This window comes from Tetranychus urticae, chromosome 3, assembly GCF_039701765.1.
Source record: "Tetranychus urticae isolate SD_2017Ah chromosome 3, NJAU_TeUrti_SD_1.0, whole genome shotgun sequence".
NCBI lineage: Eukaryota > Metazoa > Arthropoda > Arachnida > Trombidiformes > Tetranychidae > Tetranychus > Tetranychus urticae.
This window is the reverse complement of record NC_142960.1, coordinates 9,469,279-9,484,757: the sequence shown is the minus strand read 5'-3', so window position 1 is coordinate 9,484,757 and position 15,479 is coordinate 9,469,279. Positions and strand designations below refer to the sequence as shown.

General features: G+C 32.9%; 2 protein-coding genes and 1 pseudogene across 3 annotated transcripts; 2 read left to right on the top strand and 1 right to left on the bottom strand.

Annotated features, from left to right (window-relative positions):
- The first annotated feature begins 198 nt into the window (after positions 1 to 198).
- Positions 199 to 2,672, top strand: LOC107369290 (man(5)GlcNAc(2)-PP-dolichol translocation protein RFT1). Its single transcript, XM_015937249.3, has 6 exons — positions 199 to 379; positions 451 to 653; positions 721 to 1,114; positions 1,193 to 1,830; positions 2,283 to 2,409; positions 2,468 to 2,672. The coding sequence occupies exons 1-6, from the start codon at positions 320 to 322 to the stop codon at positions 2,645 to 2,647; spliced, it is 1,602 nt and encodes a 533-aa protein (XP_015792735.2). The 5' UTR covers positions 199 to 319; the 3' UTR covers positions 2,648 to 2,672.
- Positions 2,673 to 4,482: 1,810 nt separating this feature from the next.
- jar (Myosin heavy chain 95F jaguar) lies at positions 4,483 to 11,803 on the top strand. Its single transcript, XM_015937203.3, has 11 exons — positions 4,483 to 4,789; positions 5,907 to 6,041; positions 6,289 to 6,358; positions 6,490 to 6,563; positions 6,645 to 6,774; positions 7,324 to 7,488; positions 7,653 to 7,750; positions 8,068 to 9,832; positions 9,975 to 10,065; positions 10,139 to 11,160; positions 11,251 to 11,803. Exons 2-11 carry the CDS (start codon positions 5,931 to 5,933, stop codon positions 11,406 to 11,408), a joined length of 3,684 nt encoding a protein of 1,227 aa, XP_015792689.2. The 5' UTR covers positions 4,483 to 4,789; positions 5,907 to 5,930; the 3' UTR covers positions 11,409 to 11,803.
- Positions 11,789 to 14,525, bottom strand: LOC107369280 (peroxisomal acyl-coenzyme A oxidase 3 pseudogene; annotated as a pseudogene). Its single transcript, XR_001570276.3, has one exon. The product of XR_001570276.3 is annotated as a peroxisomal acyl-coenzyme A oxidase 3 pseudogene (transcript).
- Between the last annotated feature and the right edge of the window lie 954 nt (positions 14,526 to 15,479).

Sequence of the window (15,479 nt, the reverse complement as noted above, 5' to 3'; positions counted from 1 at the left end):
CTGTTTATTTTTTCAAATTAACTACAAATTTTGATTTGGATAGTGATTCGTCAAGGATAGCTTAGCAAAGAAACTTCTGAGCTCAACGAAAATAATTTCAGATTTTAATATTAATTTTCAAATATTTGTATCAAATCACGCGCGTCAGAATTAACAACCTGCTTACATGGATTCGGTTTGCTCAGCTCATAGAAATTTTATTTACACAATTTTTTCTATCTTATTTATGTGTAATTATTTTTTTGTTTTTTAATGATTTGTTATTATTTGTTTTATTTATGAATATGAACCTGGTATAATTTACTCTATCAACTCAATCATGAGCTCAACTTTAGTCTCAGATGCCATGAGACATGCATCTTTCAACATAGTCTTTCAGGTAAATTTCATTTTCACTATAACTAACTTTATCTGATCAGCTGTTTTATGTTTTCATCTTCTCTTTTTCAGATATCTACCAGAATTTCGACATTTTTGCTGAATATTTATATCCTCAAATATATATCAGCATATATTCTAGGTGTCATAAATGTCAGACTGCTTTTGCTCTATACTACAACGCAATTTATAAGTCGAGAGCCGATGCGGAGGGTCTGTATAAGTGAAGCTAAATCACATCGTTGGCCAGCTCTCATTAATTTAATTTGGTTGAAGTAAGACCATCTTCGCAATATTATGGACATGCATATTAATATTACAATTCGCTCCATTTATTTATAGTATCGGCTTTTCATTTCTATTTGGTTATGTTTTATCTTATATCTGGTTGAATTGGGTAGAGCAACCAGATCAACAAGCTTTTGGCTATCGAACTGCTGTCCTTTTAATGCCGATAATCGTTGCCATTGAAATGGTATCTGAACCGATGTTCATTTACTGTCAGCTTCAAAATCTTGTTAAAATTAGGATCAACATTGAGGCAATCGCTCTCGTCATAAGATGTGTTATTATGGCCCTCTTTGTTCAGAGTTATCCGATGTATGCTGTTATAATCTTCATGTCCTCTCTTTTTATTTCGTCGGTCGCTACAACAATGATGTATCATATATATTTTGCTTTCAAACTTAGTTTTGGTCATTATTATAGTCATTTCTTTCCTAATCGAGATATGCAGGTATTAACTATTAACGATAATGCTCCTTACAAACTTACTGTCAACTAATTACATTTATTTTCTTACTTTCTTTTTCAGCCCATCCTTGATACAAGTCTGTTAAAACTTAATTTCAGCTTTCTTCTACAAACGGTTATCAAACAATTCCTTACTGAAGGGGAGAAATTTATCATGACATTTCTAAATCCAATGACTTTTGACGATCAAGGGATTTTTGATATCGTAAACAATCTAGGATCACTTGCTGCTCGTTTTATTTTCCAACCGATTGAAGAAAGTGCCTATATCCTTTTTGGTAAACTTGTCGTCCGAGGCAAGCATGAAAATCAGGACCGGAAAAAGTTCAAAATGGCGGTAGAAACTTTAAGAAATCTTTTCAAATTGATGTCTCTCTGTGGCTTAATTGTTCTTGTATTCGGTTTCAACTACTCACAACTTGGTTTAAAGATTTACAACGAGAAACATCTTGGTCATGGACTTGCAATTATTTTGATGCGCTTCCATTGTATTTATATTTATTTTATTGCCGTCAATGGTGTTAGTGAAACTTTCACATTTGCTGTGATGTCTAAAGAACAACTCGATAAATTCAACATTTGGCTGATTGGATTCTCAGTTATTTATTTGATTGTTGCATCTTTGGCTACTTCACTAATTGGCGCTTCTGGTCTGATTCTTGCAAACTGTGTTAACATGTCATGCCGCATTCTTTTTAGGTAAATTTAATATTTACACATTGCTTGTTACAGTCAATTAATATTGAAAGGGACTTAATTCAAAATGAAATGATTCAACGTCAGAATGAAAATTTATATGGCTGCTAAAATTAATTTCTTTGTCAGAAAGATGCAAATCACCAGCTAAGATCAAGCACTACTAAATTATAAATTATTTCATTTGGAATACAAAGGCAAAATTAAGTTGCATTTGTGTATGATAATTGAAATAATCGTCACTTTAGTAGCAGAAAATAGTCCATAAATAGTCGTTCAACACTAACTTATTTTCATTTTTATCATAACCAGGAATAGACATGAAAAAGTTTTTTCATTTTGACATGAATTTTTTTTGGATCTGAGTTGGATTTATTTCATTTGAATTTGGTTGCTTTCAACCTGAATTTGCTGTAGTGCACAGTTTCTTTACTAAACTCTGTTTTTTCCTCTAGCTGCTCGTTCATACGGCAAGAATGTATCAAAAATCGAAGTAATGAGAATCCAGTATTTGGTATTTTACCTCATCCCAAAGTTTTGGCTGCGTTTTCTGTTATTTTTGGTCTAACTCGTTTATCAGAGGTAAATAATTCTCAACTTTGTATTTTCAAACAACTAACTGATTCCTTTTTAATTACAGACTATCTTGTGTTGCTCTCATTGGGGTAATTCAGCCGTCCATGTTATTTTTGGTGCCATTCTTTTCTTTTTGATATTGCGCATAATTTATCGCTATGAGCCATATGCTATCGAAATGATGAACCAAATACCTTTATTTAAGTTTTTTTTCAAATTCATACGAAAGCCTAAAACAAATTAAAGTCCTGTTGACTATTTTTTTAGAATTTTTCTCACCAATTTAATTCTTTTCATTTGAATTGAAATATCTACTGTCATCAGAAGTACATCATTTACTTACCAACTATAAATATTTATCTAAATAGTTTACAGTGCTGAGTAAATGAAATTACCAATATTTTGCCATCCAATGAATCGCTAATCCAATCTTTATTTACTGTTACATATCAAATTGCAATGAGTATTTGTTCAGATTAAACAAATTTTATGGCTTCAAGATCAATAATCCATATTGAGCTTTATTTTAGGCATAAGACGAATCAGATAAATACTATTTAAATATCTGATTTCATTTGTAATCTTAATGATGATTTATATCTAAAGTTATCGTGATTGTGAATGATTTGTGCACTTTGCAAAGCATTGCATGCTTACAGTTTTAAAGTTAAATGAAAACAAACAAGGTAAGTAGCTGAATAATTTAACAAGAAAATATAGTTAGCTTAATGTTTAAATTGAATAGCAAAAAACGTTGAGATTATTTAATGGTTTGCGATCAAAGTTGTGATTTGAATGAAACAAAAGTTGTAACCAGAAATGAAATTAAATTGTGAATCTTAACCATGACCATGATAATCTGGGTAAAAGAGGAGAGATTAAATAATGAAGAGATTGAATAGCAAATTAAACTACAGCTAGGACAATAAAAGGTTGCGTTAAAAGAAGCAGTTAAAATGATCAACAAAGCGTAAAAATTTCTCAAATAAACTGATTTTTGTCAGTTTTATGGGAGAGAAATAGGTAAATTATGAACATGATGATGACCTCGCAATTTGTTAATTTACAAATTGATAATATGATAATTTAATAATGTGATGATGAGAGAGAGGCAAAACAGAGATGAAGATGAATGAATATGGTTTAAGAAGTGAACACAATTTTGATACATTTCTTGGCAGGTTGTCCTTTTTTAACCAATTTGACGCCTATTATACTTGTTTTTTTTGTTGTTTACCATCAAATATATAATCAGTTTGACTGTGTGGGACAATTAATTAAAATTTTATAGTTGGTTTATCCTCACTAATTAAGCTAACGATATACAGACTTATTGGATTTACGCGACTTCCAACGTTATATTGTTATTGAATTATGATTTTTGTTTAGGCTTTTTTATGGTTAAGGTTAACTACCTTAAGAGGTCAATCAATAGAAACTACAACACAAAAAATGATGATGATTATGGTGAATGGAATTGAAAAGTCATGAAAAGACGTAAAAAATGATGAAGATAATGATGATAATGATGATGGTGATGGTTGATGATAAGAGTGATTTTATACAGCATTTATCGATACATAAAAAGAGAGGGAGAGATGGAGTTAAACTTGAATGTTAAGGGTGAATTTGGAGGCTCAATATGAGCCTAAATGATGTGAATAAGAGGTAAAAACAAGCACAAAAAAAAGGATAGACTAAGAAAGAGTAAATTATATTAAGTCTGTGTTACTGATGATTCCAATGAAAAATATTGTTAAATTGACAATTGTAATAAATTAGGAAGGAAAGAGACTAAAAATGAGACTAATAACAAGTCAAGAAGATACTTAAAAAGGGATCATCAACTGGTCTCCATGATAACTCAATCGGAACTTAAACAACTTTTTTCTCTACCGATGCAACCGTAACAATCGCAAAGGCGATTTTGCATCACACCTTGTTTCTCTCTCTCTTTCTCCGTCTTCCTTTCCTCTTCTATTCATCATCCGTTCAAGACTGTTGATTATTTTTCTTCTCCTCCTCCCTCAAGTTCTCTCCCTTTCTGACTCTCTTTTTCTCCTTTACCTTTTTTATCCTCTTTGTCATGTTGTAACTTTATGTTTACTGTGTACCTACAGTGCTAACCGTGTTTACAGTATTCACAGTGTTGACTATGTTTAACGTTTCTGGTGTCTATTAAGTCTGCTCTTCAATTATCATAAAATTCATCAGTTCAAATTGACGACGATCCATTTCTTTACGGACTATCTGTTTATGTCGATCCCCTTCCACAACCTGGTCGACATCTATTTCATCCAAGTTTCTAGTTTATTTGATTTGGTAAATGTTGCCAGATCAGCATAGATTTGATATACCAACAATTAGCAATCATTTTCAACATTAGGTGAGTTTCAAACCTTTTCTTGTTCTTTTGCTTTCATTTTCAAGTTTCCTATTTGCCTTTACATCTGTCACTTTTTTATTAAAACAAGACATCAAGACACCATCATTACCACTATCGTAAAAAGTACCTTTATATTTATTTAGTGACTGCAGCAACAACGTCTGTCCAAACAATCATCCTAAATTAAATTTTGTTGCTAAGCAGACGATCATTGAAAAAATGATTGTCTTCTAATGCCAAAGATGTTTACTTTATCTCTTCTGCCATCTTCGTTTATGAATAAATCATCGGTCAAACTCTTTTTTTTCATAACATTTCTTTTGTTGATTGTTATGCCTGCCTTTTTTTGTTGGAGTGAATATCATCTCTACATAGTGATTTGAATCTCTATCAACTTTAAGTAATTTGATGAAACCATTGAGATCAGGATTACTCAATTAAAATCAATTACTAACAGTAGATTCTTTGTTTGAATGTGTTAAATAAATTTCTTTTGCTGCTGATTGTTTCATTATATATTCCTACTACTTGACCTGATCTAATTTGCCGTCAAAAACATTGTATGTTTCAACTGGTGTTGAGATTGCAAGTTTTATTGTATCAACTATTACTGTACTTTATTTGTGAATCTATTGTTTAAAAATTTGAATTGACTTTATAGCCAAAATTGTCAAAAAAAGTTCGACTTCAATTTGTAACATTCAGTGATTATTTATACTCATTGAGCTCTCATGGTTTCGTTGTGTTGCACATCTAACGGAAAAACATTCATTGTCAGCTGTATCAATTATAGCCACACAAGTAAACAAGTTTACATGACAACAAACCAAGATCAACAAAAATTGGTTACTTGAATTAATCAACATAACATGACTTTTCCAGTTAACTAGTTAACTTGTTGCCTCAATTATTTTGTAACTTTTCATTGAACCTGAAAAGAGAAATTCTTTACACAGTCACGTTTCTCAATTGTGTCACTTTTCCTTTTGTTTACATCTACTAATGTTCACCAATTTCACCAATTCTGATTACTTTATTGACCAGCAATCTGTTACAATCATCTATTACAATCATTTACAATCTAAAAATCTTTTTCTCCATCTCTCTACCATTTCAGTGTGATAATACTTGATTCATCGGAATGGAGTCACAAAAGGTTTGGGCTCCAGATCCTGACAATGGATATATTTTAGGAACTATCATTGACATTGGCTTCGAGCTTGCTACAGTTAAATGTGCAAACAGCAATCAGGTAAATTATGATCTATAATACTTAATCACCTCTCATTATCATTTCAATAATTAAAATTTCTCAAAATTGCTTGATCATTTTGGCAAACAATTTTTAAACTGTTCACTTTCCCTTCAACCAAATTATGATTCCCAATCATTGGTATCACTGCCAACTGATATCAACGAGAACATACAAACTCCTAATTATTCGTGACTTATCATTCAATTTATTTCAAATTAATTAATTTTCATTATTTTTCCAACAGACAATTAAAGCACCTTACAGCAGCCTTTACCCTGCAGACCCTGAGATTGAGAAGCATGTTGACGATAATTGTAAGTTATACAAATATTGTAGTAATACTTGAATGATCTGAATATAATTTATGCCAATTTTTTCTCCAAATTTAATTGTATCTTTTCAACTCATATAATTGATTAATTTTGACCTTTTCTTATTTCTTTAGGTGCTCTTATGTTCCTCAACGAGGCAACCCTTCTCAACAATTTGCGAGTCCGCTATGAACGAGATCTGATTTATGTAAGGTCAAGGCTTGAGCAAAAAAGCATTCATTCATTAACTATTTTTCTGTTTTTTGTTTCTTTTTTTTCTAATTTTTAGACTTACGTGGCTAATATCCTGATCTCAATCAATCCTTACTTTGAAATTCGAAATCTTTATTCATCTGAAGCAATTTCACGGTATCAAGGAAAATCACTCGGTGTTCTTCCTCCTCATGTTTTCGCTATTGGTATATTAAATCAATTTTTCTTCTTCTTCCATCTCATCACGCAGACTGACTCAATTGTATTTGATCAGTTTCAGATATACAATACTTGATATATTGAAATCTGAAGTTCATCAAATCTATTTAATATTTATATCAGTCTCAGTAGTTACAAATTACATTATCTAAACTTTGAAATGCTCAGTTTGCAGCCAAATGTTTTTTATTATCATTTAACTTACAATTTTCAATTCCGTGCTTTGATTCAATTTTATGGTATCCAATCTTTATTGAGGTTTTGATTAGATTGTTACTTTATGAATCTTGCTTAATTAAAACGCAAATTTTTAGCATCGTTTCAAATGATTCCTCAAATAGATTCATAAAATGCTCTATTTCAGCAATTTAGTTAAAATTAGTATTTTTATACAAGAAAAATCAAATTGAACGTTCAAAGTTTCACCAGTTTACTTCAAACAATGTCTTGCAAGGCTTGTTGCTCACTTTGATTTAAATTTTAAGAGCTCGAATTAATTATTTTTTTCTCAATTTATTTATTGTTTCTTCTTACAGCGGATAAAGCCTTTCGTGATATGAAAGCTTTCAAGCAAAGTCAATCAATAATAGTTAGCGGTGAATCAGGAGCCGGTAAAACGGAAGCCACTAAATACGTTTTAAGATATTTATGCGAATCTTGGGGAACCAATTCTGGTCAAATTGAAAGGTTGATTCTTGATGGTGAGTCGTCATTGATTGATTAATTTCCTGTCAGTTGGCTTTGAACAATTTCGATTATTTTCTAGTCCTTTTCCTTTTATTCAAAAAACAACTCTAATTCAAATTTAACGATTGATTAAATTTATAATTTTTTCACCCAATTTATCCCTAACGGTCACAAACAGCAAATCCGGTTCTAGAAGCATTTGGTAACGCTAAAACTGTTCGCAATAATAATAGTAGTCGTTTTGGCAAATTCATAGAAATACACTTCAGTGGTCAGGTAAATTTGTCAGCCCAGGTGAAAAGGGGAGAAGAAAAGTGTGTCTGTCAAACTATTATTAGTATTATGGAGTACTACCACCTAAACAAAATTGGTAAACAGGAACCAGACAAAAAAAACATCAGTCATTTGAAAAAAAGAAATGTTTATCAAAGTCAATGTCATTAGAAAATAAGTGTCTACGCTTTCTTCCTCTCTTTTCATTGTATTCATAGTTTCATTATTATACAACTTGGATTTCAATTATCTAATTGTCATTGTTTTATCTCTCTTTTTTTTGTCTCTACCTTTCTCTTTTATCTTCATTGATAAATCAGTTTTCCGTTGTTGGAGGTTTCATTTCACATTATTTACTTGAAAAGTCACGAATATGTGGTCAAAGCTCAGGCGAACGAAATTATCATATATTTTATCAACTGTGTGCTGGAAGTCCAAAAGAAATTTGGAGCCAATTGAAATTGGACAATCCTGATCAATTTCATTATCTCAATAGAGGCTGTACCCAATATTTTGGTTCAAAATCATCAGCTTCTCTCCCAGCTGAACGTCAATCTCGTGAACAAGCTTCTAAGGGAAGTTTAAATGATCCTATTGTTGATGATGCTGTTGATTTTACGGCTACAGACAAAGCTTTATCTCACTTTGGAGTCAATGATAGACTAGCAATATATAAGGTTGTGGCTTCGGTACTTCATTTAGGTAATATTGCCTTTGAAGAGAGTCCGGATGATACCAGGGGTGGATGCCAGGTAAAAACCGGTTCCTCTTGGACTTCCTTGGAAACAGCCGCATCACTAATTGGAATTGAGGCAGAAGAACTGCAACAATGCCTTTTGTCGCGTATCATGCAAACAAATAAAGGTGGCCACAAAGGAACTGTTTACCTGGTTCCTCTGAAAGTTCATGAAGCATCAGCAGCGCGAGATGCTTTGGCCAAAGCATTATACTCTAAGCTATTTGATCATCTGGTAACCCAGGTAATCAATCGCTCTATTCCAACCTTCCAATCATCTTATTATGTTGGTGTTTTAGATATTGCTGGATTTGAATATTTCCGTCACAATTCGTTTGAACAATTTTGCATAAATTACTGTAATGAAAAGTTGCAGCAAGTTTTCAATGAACGAATCTTACGGGAAGAGCAAATTTTGTACGAAAAAGAGGGACTTGGATTGAAGCACATTGCTTACATTGATAATAGTGATTGTATCAATCTATTGGAGGGACGAGCTACTGGAATTTTTGATCTTCTAGATGAAGAGTCAAAACTACCGAAGCCAAGTGCCACTCATTTTACCGAATCTGTATTTGCTCACAATAAAGATCATTTTAGACTTGCTGTTCCCAGGAAATCAAAGTTGAAAGATGATCGTGAACTACGAGATGATGAAGGTTTTCTCATCAGACATTTTGCTGGAGCTGTTTGCTATCAAACTGGATTATTCATTGAGAAAAATGCCGATGCTTTGCACAATTCATTGGCAAGTTTAATGTCAGAAGCTAAAAATGACTTGATTCGTGAATTGTTCCCGCCAGACCCTTCAACCAACGGTCACACTAAACCATCAAGTGGTAAGCTTAGTTTCGTTTCGGTTGGTGGTAAATTCCGAAACCAATTGAACGATCTAATGACCAAATTGGGATCTACAGGAACACATTTTATTCGTTGTGTTAAGCCCAATGTTCACATGATTCCTCATAAATTTGAAGGTTCACACATTTTATCACAGCTTCGCTGTTCCGGAATGACTTCAGTTCTTGAATTGATGCAGCAAGGCTATCCATCAAGAACATCGTTTGTTGACCTGTATAATTTGTATAAACATCATTTACCTCCTAAATTATCACGATTAGAACCAAGAATGTTTTGTAGGACTCTGTTTAAAGCATTTGGACTTAATGAGAATGATTATCGATTTGGTTCGTCTAAAGTTTTCTTCAGATCTGGTAAATTTGCTGAGTTTGATCAACTAATGAAAAGCGATCCTAAACACTTATCAGAATTGGTTAGTAAAGTTGAAAAATGGCTAACAATTTCAAGGTGGAAGATGCTCCAGTGGTGCGCGCTTTCTGTCATTAAACGTAAGTTGGTGTTAATTCAAGCATTAAAATCAAGTCCCACTAAAATATTATTATAATACTAGTCATTGAGACGAAATCAATTTTCAGGTTTTTTAGTTCTCGCTTTTCTCTAATCGCTATATTCCTATGTTATTTTTTACAGTCAAGCACAAAATTCTTTACCGAAGACAGATGATTGTCACCATACAAAAGAATATAAGAATGATAAATGCTCGAAGAAAGTATAGACCTAGGTAAGTAGTTTGCAACAATCGACTTGATTGACGTTTATTAAATTGGTAAATTTTACTTTACTTTTATATTCAGGTATATCGCTATCATGAGAGTAAAGAAAAGTGGGGATTTATTGAAGGATATGTCTCAATTGACCCAAAAATTAAAATCATCTGACGAGAAGGATAAATTTAATAAACGAATGATTGAAATAGAGAAAGAAATCAATGATACAATCCAGATTTGTCGCACATCAGCGAACCTTGATACAAAAGATCTTGAATCTCGAGTTAATAGGATAAGTGGAGCGCTGAAGGAGCAAATAGAATCATTGAAAAGCAAAATAGTAGAAGAAGAAAAATTGAGAAAAGTACAAGAAGAAATGGATGCCGAAAGACGCAAGAAAGAAGAAGAAGATCGTCGAAAGGCAGAGGAAGAGGAGCTTAAACGAAAACGAGCTGAATTAGATGAACGATTCAAAATGGAAGCATCAGTTAAATCGAAAGAAGTTGAAGATTATGAGTTAGCAAAGAAACTTCAGCAGGAACTTGATCTTGAACTAGAGGAGCAACGAAAAAGGGTGGAACAAGAACGACTTGATCATGCATTAGCTTTGAGGTTGGCTCAGGAATCATCAAATGGAGTCTCTGATGATTTAACTCGCTCAAGTCCTCTTCCAGCTTCTCCTCCACATGGAATCAAAAAATCTGCAACGGATAAAAAATATGACTTATCAAAATGGAAGTACTCTGACTTAAGAGATATCATCAACACATCTTGTGATATTGAGCTTCTTGAAGCATGCAAAGAAGAGTTTCATCGACGTTTGAAAGTTTATCACGCATGGAAGCTGAAAAATTCACGCAATAGAGAGACAAGCGAAGAAGAACGAGCTCCAGATTCAATAATGCACAATCCAGGACCAATTGATGGTTTAACTGACGGACTTTTGAATCGAGCATCTTGCAACGAACAGAGATACTTTAGGATACCTTTCGTTCGACCTTCATCAGCAACTGGACAAAGAGGTTGGTGGTGGGCCCATTTTGATGGACAATGGATTGCTCGACAAATGGAAATTCATCCAGAAAAAAAGCCTATCCTATTAGTTGCAGGTAAGTTTAGGCTTTGATGATTCCTAATCGAAATTTTATAATTTACTAATTTAAAAAATTTAAATTAACTGAAAATTTTCTCTCTCACAGGCAAAGATGATATGCAAATGTGCGAACTAAGTCTGGATGAAACTAGATTAACGAGTAAACGGGGAGCTGAAATTCTTGCTGAAGAGTTTGAAAAGGAATGGTCAAAGAATGGAGGTGAATCTGTTAAATATCATCCAAATGCTGCTAAAAAGAAGTAGAAAATATTCAATAAACCAAAAAATCTAAATTGGTTAACTACAAAACTGCTCTTTAAGTGTCTCTTTGAACAAAATCTCGATCATAAGTTGCTGTATAACAAAGTCTTTTGCTTGATTTGTTGTAGCTGAGCAGCAAAATTTACTCATTAGTTTGTAGATATTTTCATAATTCCAGCTTAAAACAATCCTATTTCAATTGGAAACATTCGAGCTTCTAAAGGATAAATTTAGACAAATTAAATTCGACCAAAATATCAACTAAGGAATCTAATTAATAAAATGTAACATTCATGCTGGTTTACCTTGCCCAGCCCATTAATTTTGGTTAATTTTTTTATTTTTGGTATTGCAACTTCTTAAACATCAATAAAAAAACGTTATTTAAAACCTCAAAATATACATCTTTAATTTTATTGAATGATTAATCTCATGATTTACGTATATCTTTGGGTATAAAATTAAATTTATCTTCAATTTAATGATTTAAAATTGAAATAGGATGAAATGGAAACCAATGAGAAATATTTAACAATGAACAAATTGCAATTTACAGATTCAAAGTTTCATCAAATTATTTGGTTATAACTTTGATTTGAGACCGGATAAAGTTGATGGTGAGTTTGCTATTTGCTCGAGCCATTCCGGTTTACCAAAAGCTCCTTTATTGTTTTCCAATGCAGCGAAAATGTTTTGGTAAATTTGTCCATCAGAAGCACCTAATGATGAGTTAAGTATGTGATCTGGTGGTGCATAGGAATCAACAAGAGCAACAGCATTATCTTTCAACTGATTACATAATTGAAGAATCATTTCCTTAATATTTGTTGATGGACCAGTTAATATTGGCTTGGATGAAGATAAAGTTGATTGAGTTGGTTTTAATGGTAAAGATGTAAAATAACCCGATTCATAAAGGACCGCTAAATGTTTCTCTAATGACCACAGTCCATAGAGAAGGCCAAGTTGTTTTAAAACTATTGATATCTCATCAGGTACTGAAAATTCAGTTAAAAATCGTTGAAATCGATCAAGTGCTTCAGCTTCAAAGAAGACTATTGCTAAACTCCGTAAGTAGTAAACTTGGGTTGCATTTTTAGCGTCAAAAGAGTCGCCCATTTTAACCGTTTGTTCCTGTAGCTTGAGATAACTGGACTTTAACAAGTAACATACAAGAAATCGATAAGCTTCCAGCACCTTAGGTATATCATCAAGATTTCCCGGGCAACGTGTTGACAGTATGGTTTCGATGGAGTCAAGATAGTTTACCGAACCGAAATATGATGATATGGGTTTGCCCTCTTCTACCTTTTCTTTGTAAAATTTAATCAAATAATTACTGGTTTGTTGGAGCAAAACATTGTTATCTCCTTCATAGGTTGTATTGGCATCATGATCATTACGAAGTTCACCAAACCCAGCTGCTTTCAGATAACCATGACCACCACAGCATTCTCTGCACTCTTGAATAGCATCTCTAGCCATCCAGGTTGCCACAGCCTTACCACAGGATGACAATGAATGAATCTCAGCTCCCATGTCCATTTGAGTATCACCATTAGCATTGAAAGCAGTCACAAAGAAATCAACATAATCTAGGAAGAGAGATCCAAAGAAGTTGTGAAAAACATAAGAAGCAGCAATGTAAGGTATCAAACGCCATTGTTGACTTTGATATTCTAAAACGGGAATCTCTTCTCCATTGGTTGGACCGAATTGACGACGAACCGCTGAATAACGAACTGCTATTGATAGAGCCGATTGAATGTTGCTTATACTGAAAAGGATGATGAATATTCGCCCTGAAGATAGTACACCAAGAGTAATGCCAAACCGTTTTGATTCATCTTTAACTTTTGAGGTGTATTTGCCATCTGAGGTAACATCTGAATTACGATTCATTAAAGATGCTTTTGGAATGCAATAATTTTTAAAAGTCATAAAACCATTGTCTAATCCATTTAGGCCGACTTTTCCTCCCATATCACCAATTATTAATCCAGGATAGGGTTGAAATGTTTTTGGATCACGAATTGGAACCATGAAGGAATGAAGACCATGACAGGAACCATCAGGAGTATAAAGCTGTGCAAAGACAACCACATGAGTGGCTGATTGACCCAATACACCGGACCAAACCTTGGTTGCTTCCAAGCGAGGAGTATTCAAAACAAAACACTGTTTAGTTGGATCGTAAGTTGCTGTTGTTTGAAGCTCTTTAGTGTTACTTCCGTGAGCCAATTCAGTTATACTGATGGCCCCGAGGGCATTGAAGTTCATAATGTCATTGACTAGGCTATTATCTCGATCACCATTGTCCATTTTACAGGAAACAATGAAATATTCGTAGCTCAAAACCCGTTTTACAATCAACGACCACGAAAATTGACCCACTGCTTGCACAAAAGCTGGAATCTTATGAGGTTCATTAAGGTATTCCTCCTCTGAAGCCAATTTGTAATCAACTAATTTTTTCAGCCGCGCAAATGTCAATCTTCTCTCTTCATTTCTATCGTATTCTTCCCATGGAGTTCGTTTAAAAATAGGATCACTAGCCAGAGTGGACCAAACTTTGTGTTTAAAACGTACAACAGTGTCACCATCAAGAACCAGCTTCATCACTTTCCAATCAAATGAGGCCTTTGACCTGGCATTATCTAACGGTCCTTTTGGCCAGTCAGGGATACAGTCCAGAAGAGAATCAACATCCAAATCAGTTGGAGACAACATTTTTAACAATCAACGGTACACAAGATTAATTAATTAATTAATTTACTAATTTCACTGATATTGAACACACGAAAGGTTATGGGGTTTCCAGATGATTTAAGTAAAGGTAGAATCAAACTCCATCAAGTTTAAAGTAAACATGCAAAAAGGCAAGTAATACAGGCAAGTTATTACAACACCACTAATCTATTTTAATGATTCAACTCAAATAAGATTTAAAAGAATTAGGATTTACAGTAAAATTCGGTCAGTGTTAAGCTAAAAATTAGCAAAAAATGAGCAACAATTTTCAGTTTCCACTTTTGCTTCAAACAACCTCACTTCGCTCTCTCTCTCTCCCACAACAACGCTACCAATCTTTCCTTTTCTTTACAATCACTCACCAGTTCTTTCTTCCTCAATTTAATAATTTGTTTCAGGCTTACATTTATCCTGATCGCCACGTTCCCTCATTCACCTTCCCTTCTCTACTTTCCACCTTCATTTCTTTTCTTCTCTAAATTTACCTCGTCGGGACCATCATCGTCATTAAAAATAATGGTACAAAATATTCCGGAAGATGATTTCCAAATCAACACTCTGTTCAAGTCGCTTGTTGCGTCTTTAGAGTCATCATTATAAACTTTAACGTTCACCATTTTTGATCGCAAGTGAACCTGAAACAACATCGATTGTTGATTGATTGCTTTCAAGTTAACCTTACTAACTTGGCACAACTAATAACACTTAATTTCATTTTTTAACAAATTTTATTAACTCACAACCAAAAACGCTATTGATATTCACCTGTACATTAAAGTAAAGTATAATATTGTACATTATTAACAGTTTATTATTAGCAGTTCCTTCATTTAAATTTAATTTATTACATGTATTAATACATTGTATTGTTTGTAATATATTAAATATTCACTCTTTTCAATAGTTTACCCAATTCTTTAGATTTACATTTACTCATAAATTGTTTCACTATTTGGTATAAAAATGAAAAAATTCAAGTATATTCAATTACTTCTCTTAATCATTCTTAATCTTTAAATTAAATTCATTAATAATCTAACAATTCATTCATCAATAAATCAATGTTAATAAGATTTTCAGGCAATCTCAATAGTCTCAATCTAATCACATCCCAATACAGAACCCTACAATCAACAGGTTGCAATTTAAGTAGACTTGTGAATAACGACAATTTAATTTCAGTTTTGATTGATTGTAAGGAAAGTTCAACAATTGAAGTGAAAAATGTTTACTTTGTCTCAATCATAAATGGATCCTTGAAAAGCTTCATTCGTCTTCAAAATCTGTTTCAAAATCAAAACCATTTCAATGATTATTTTTGAT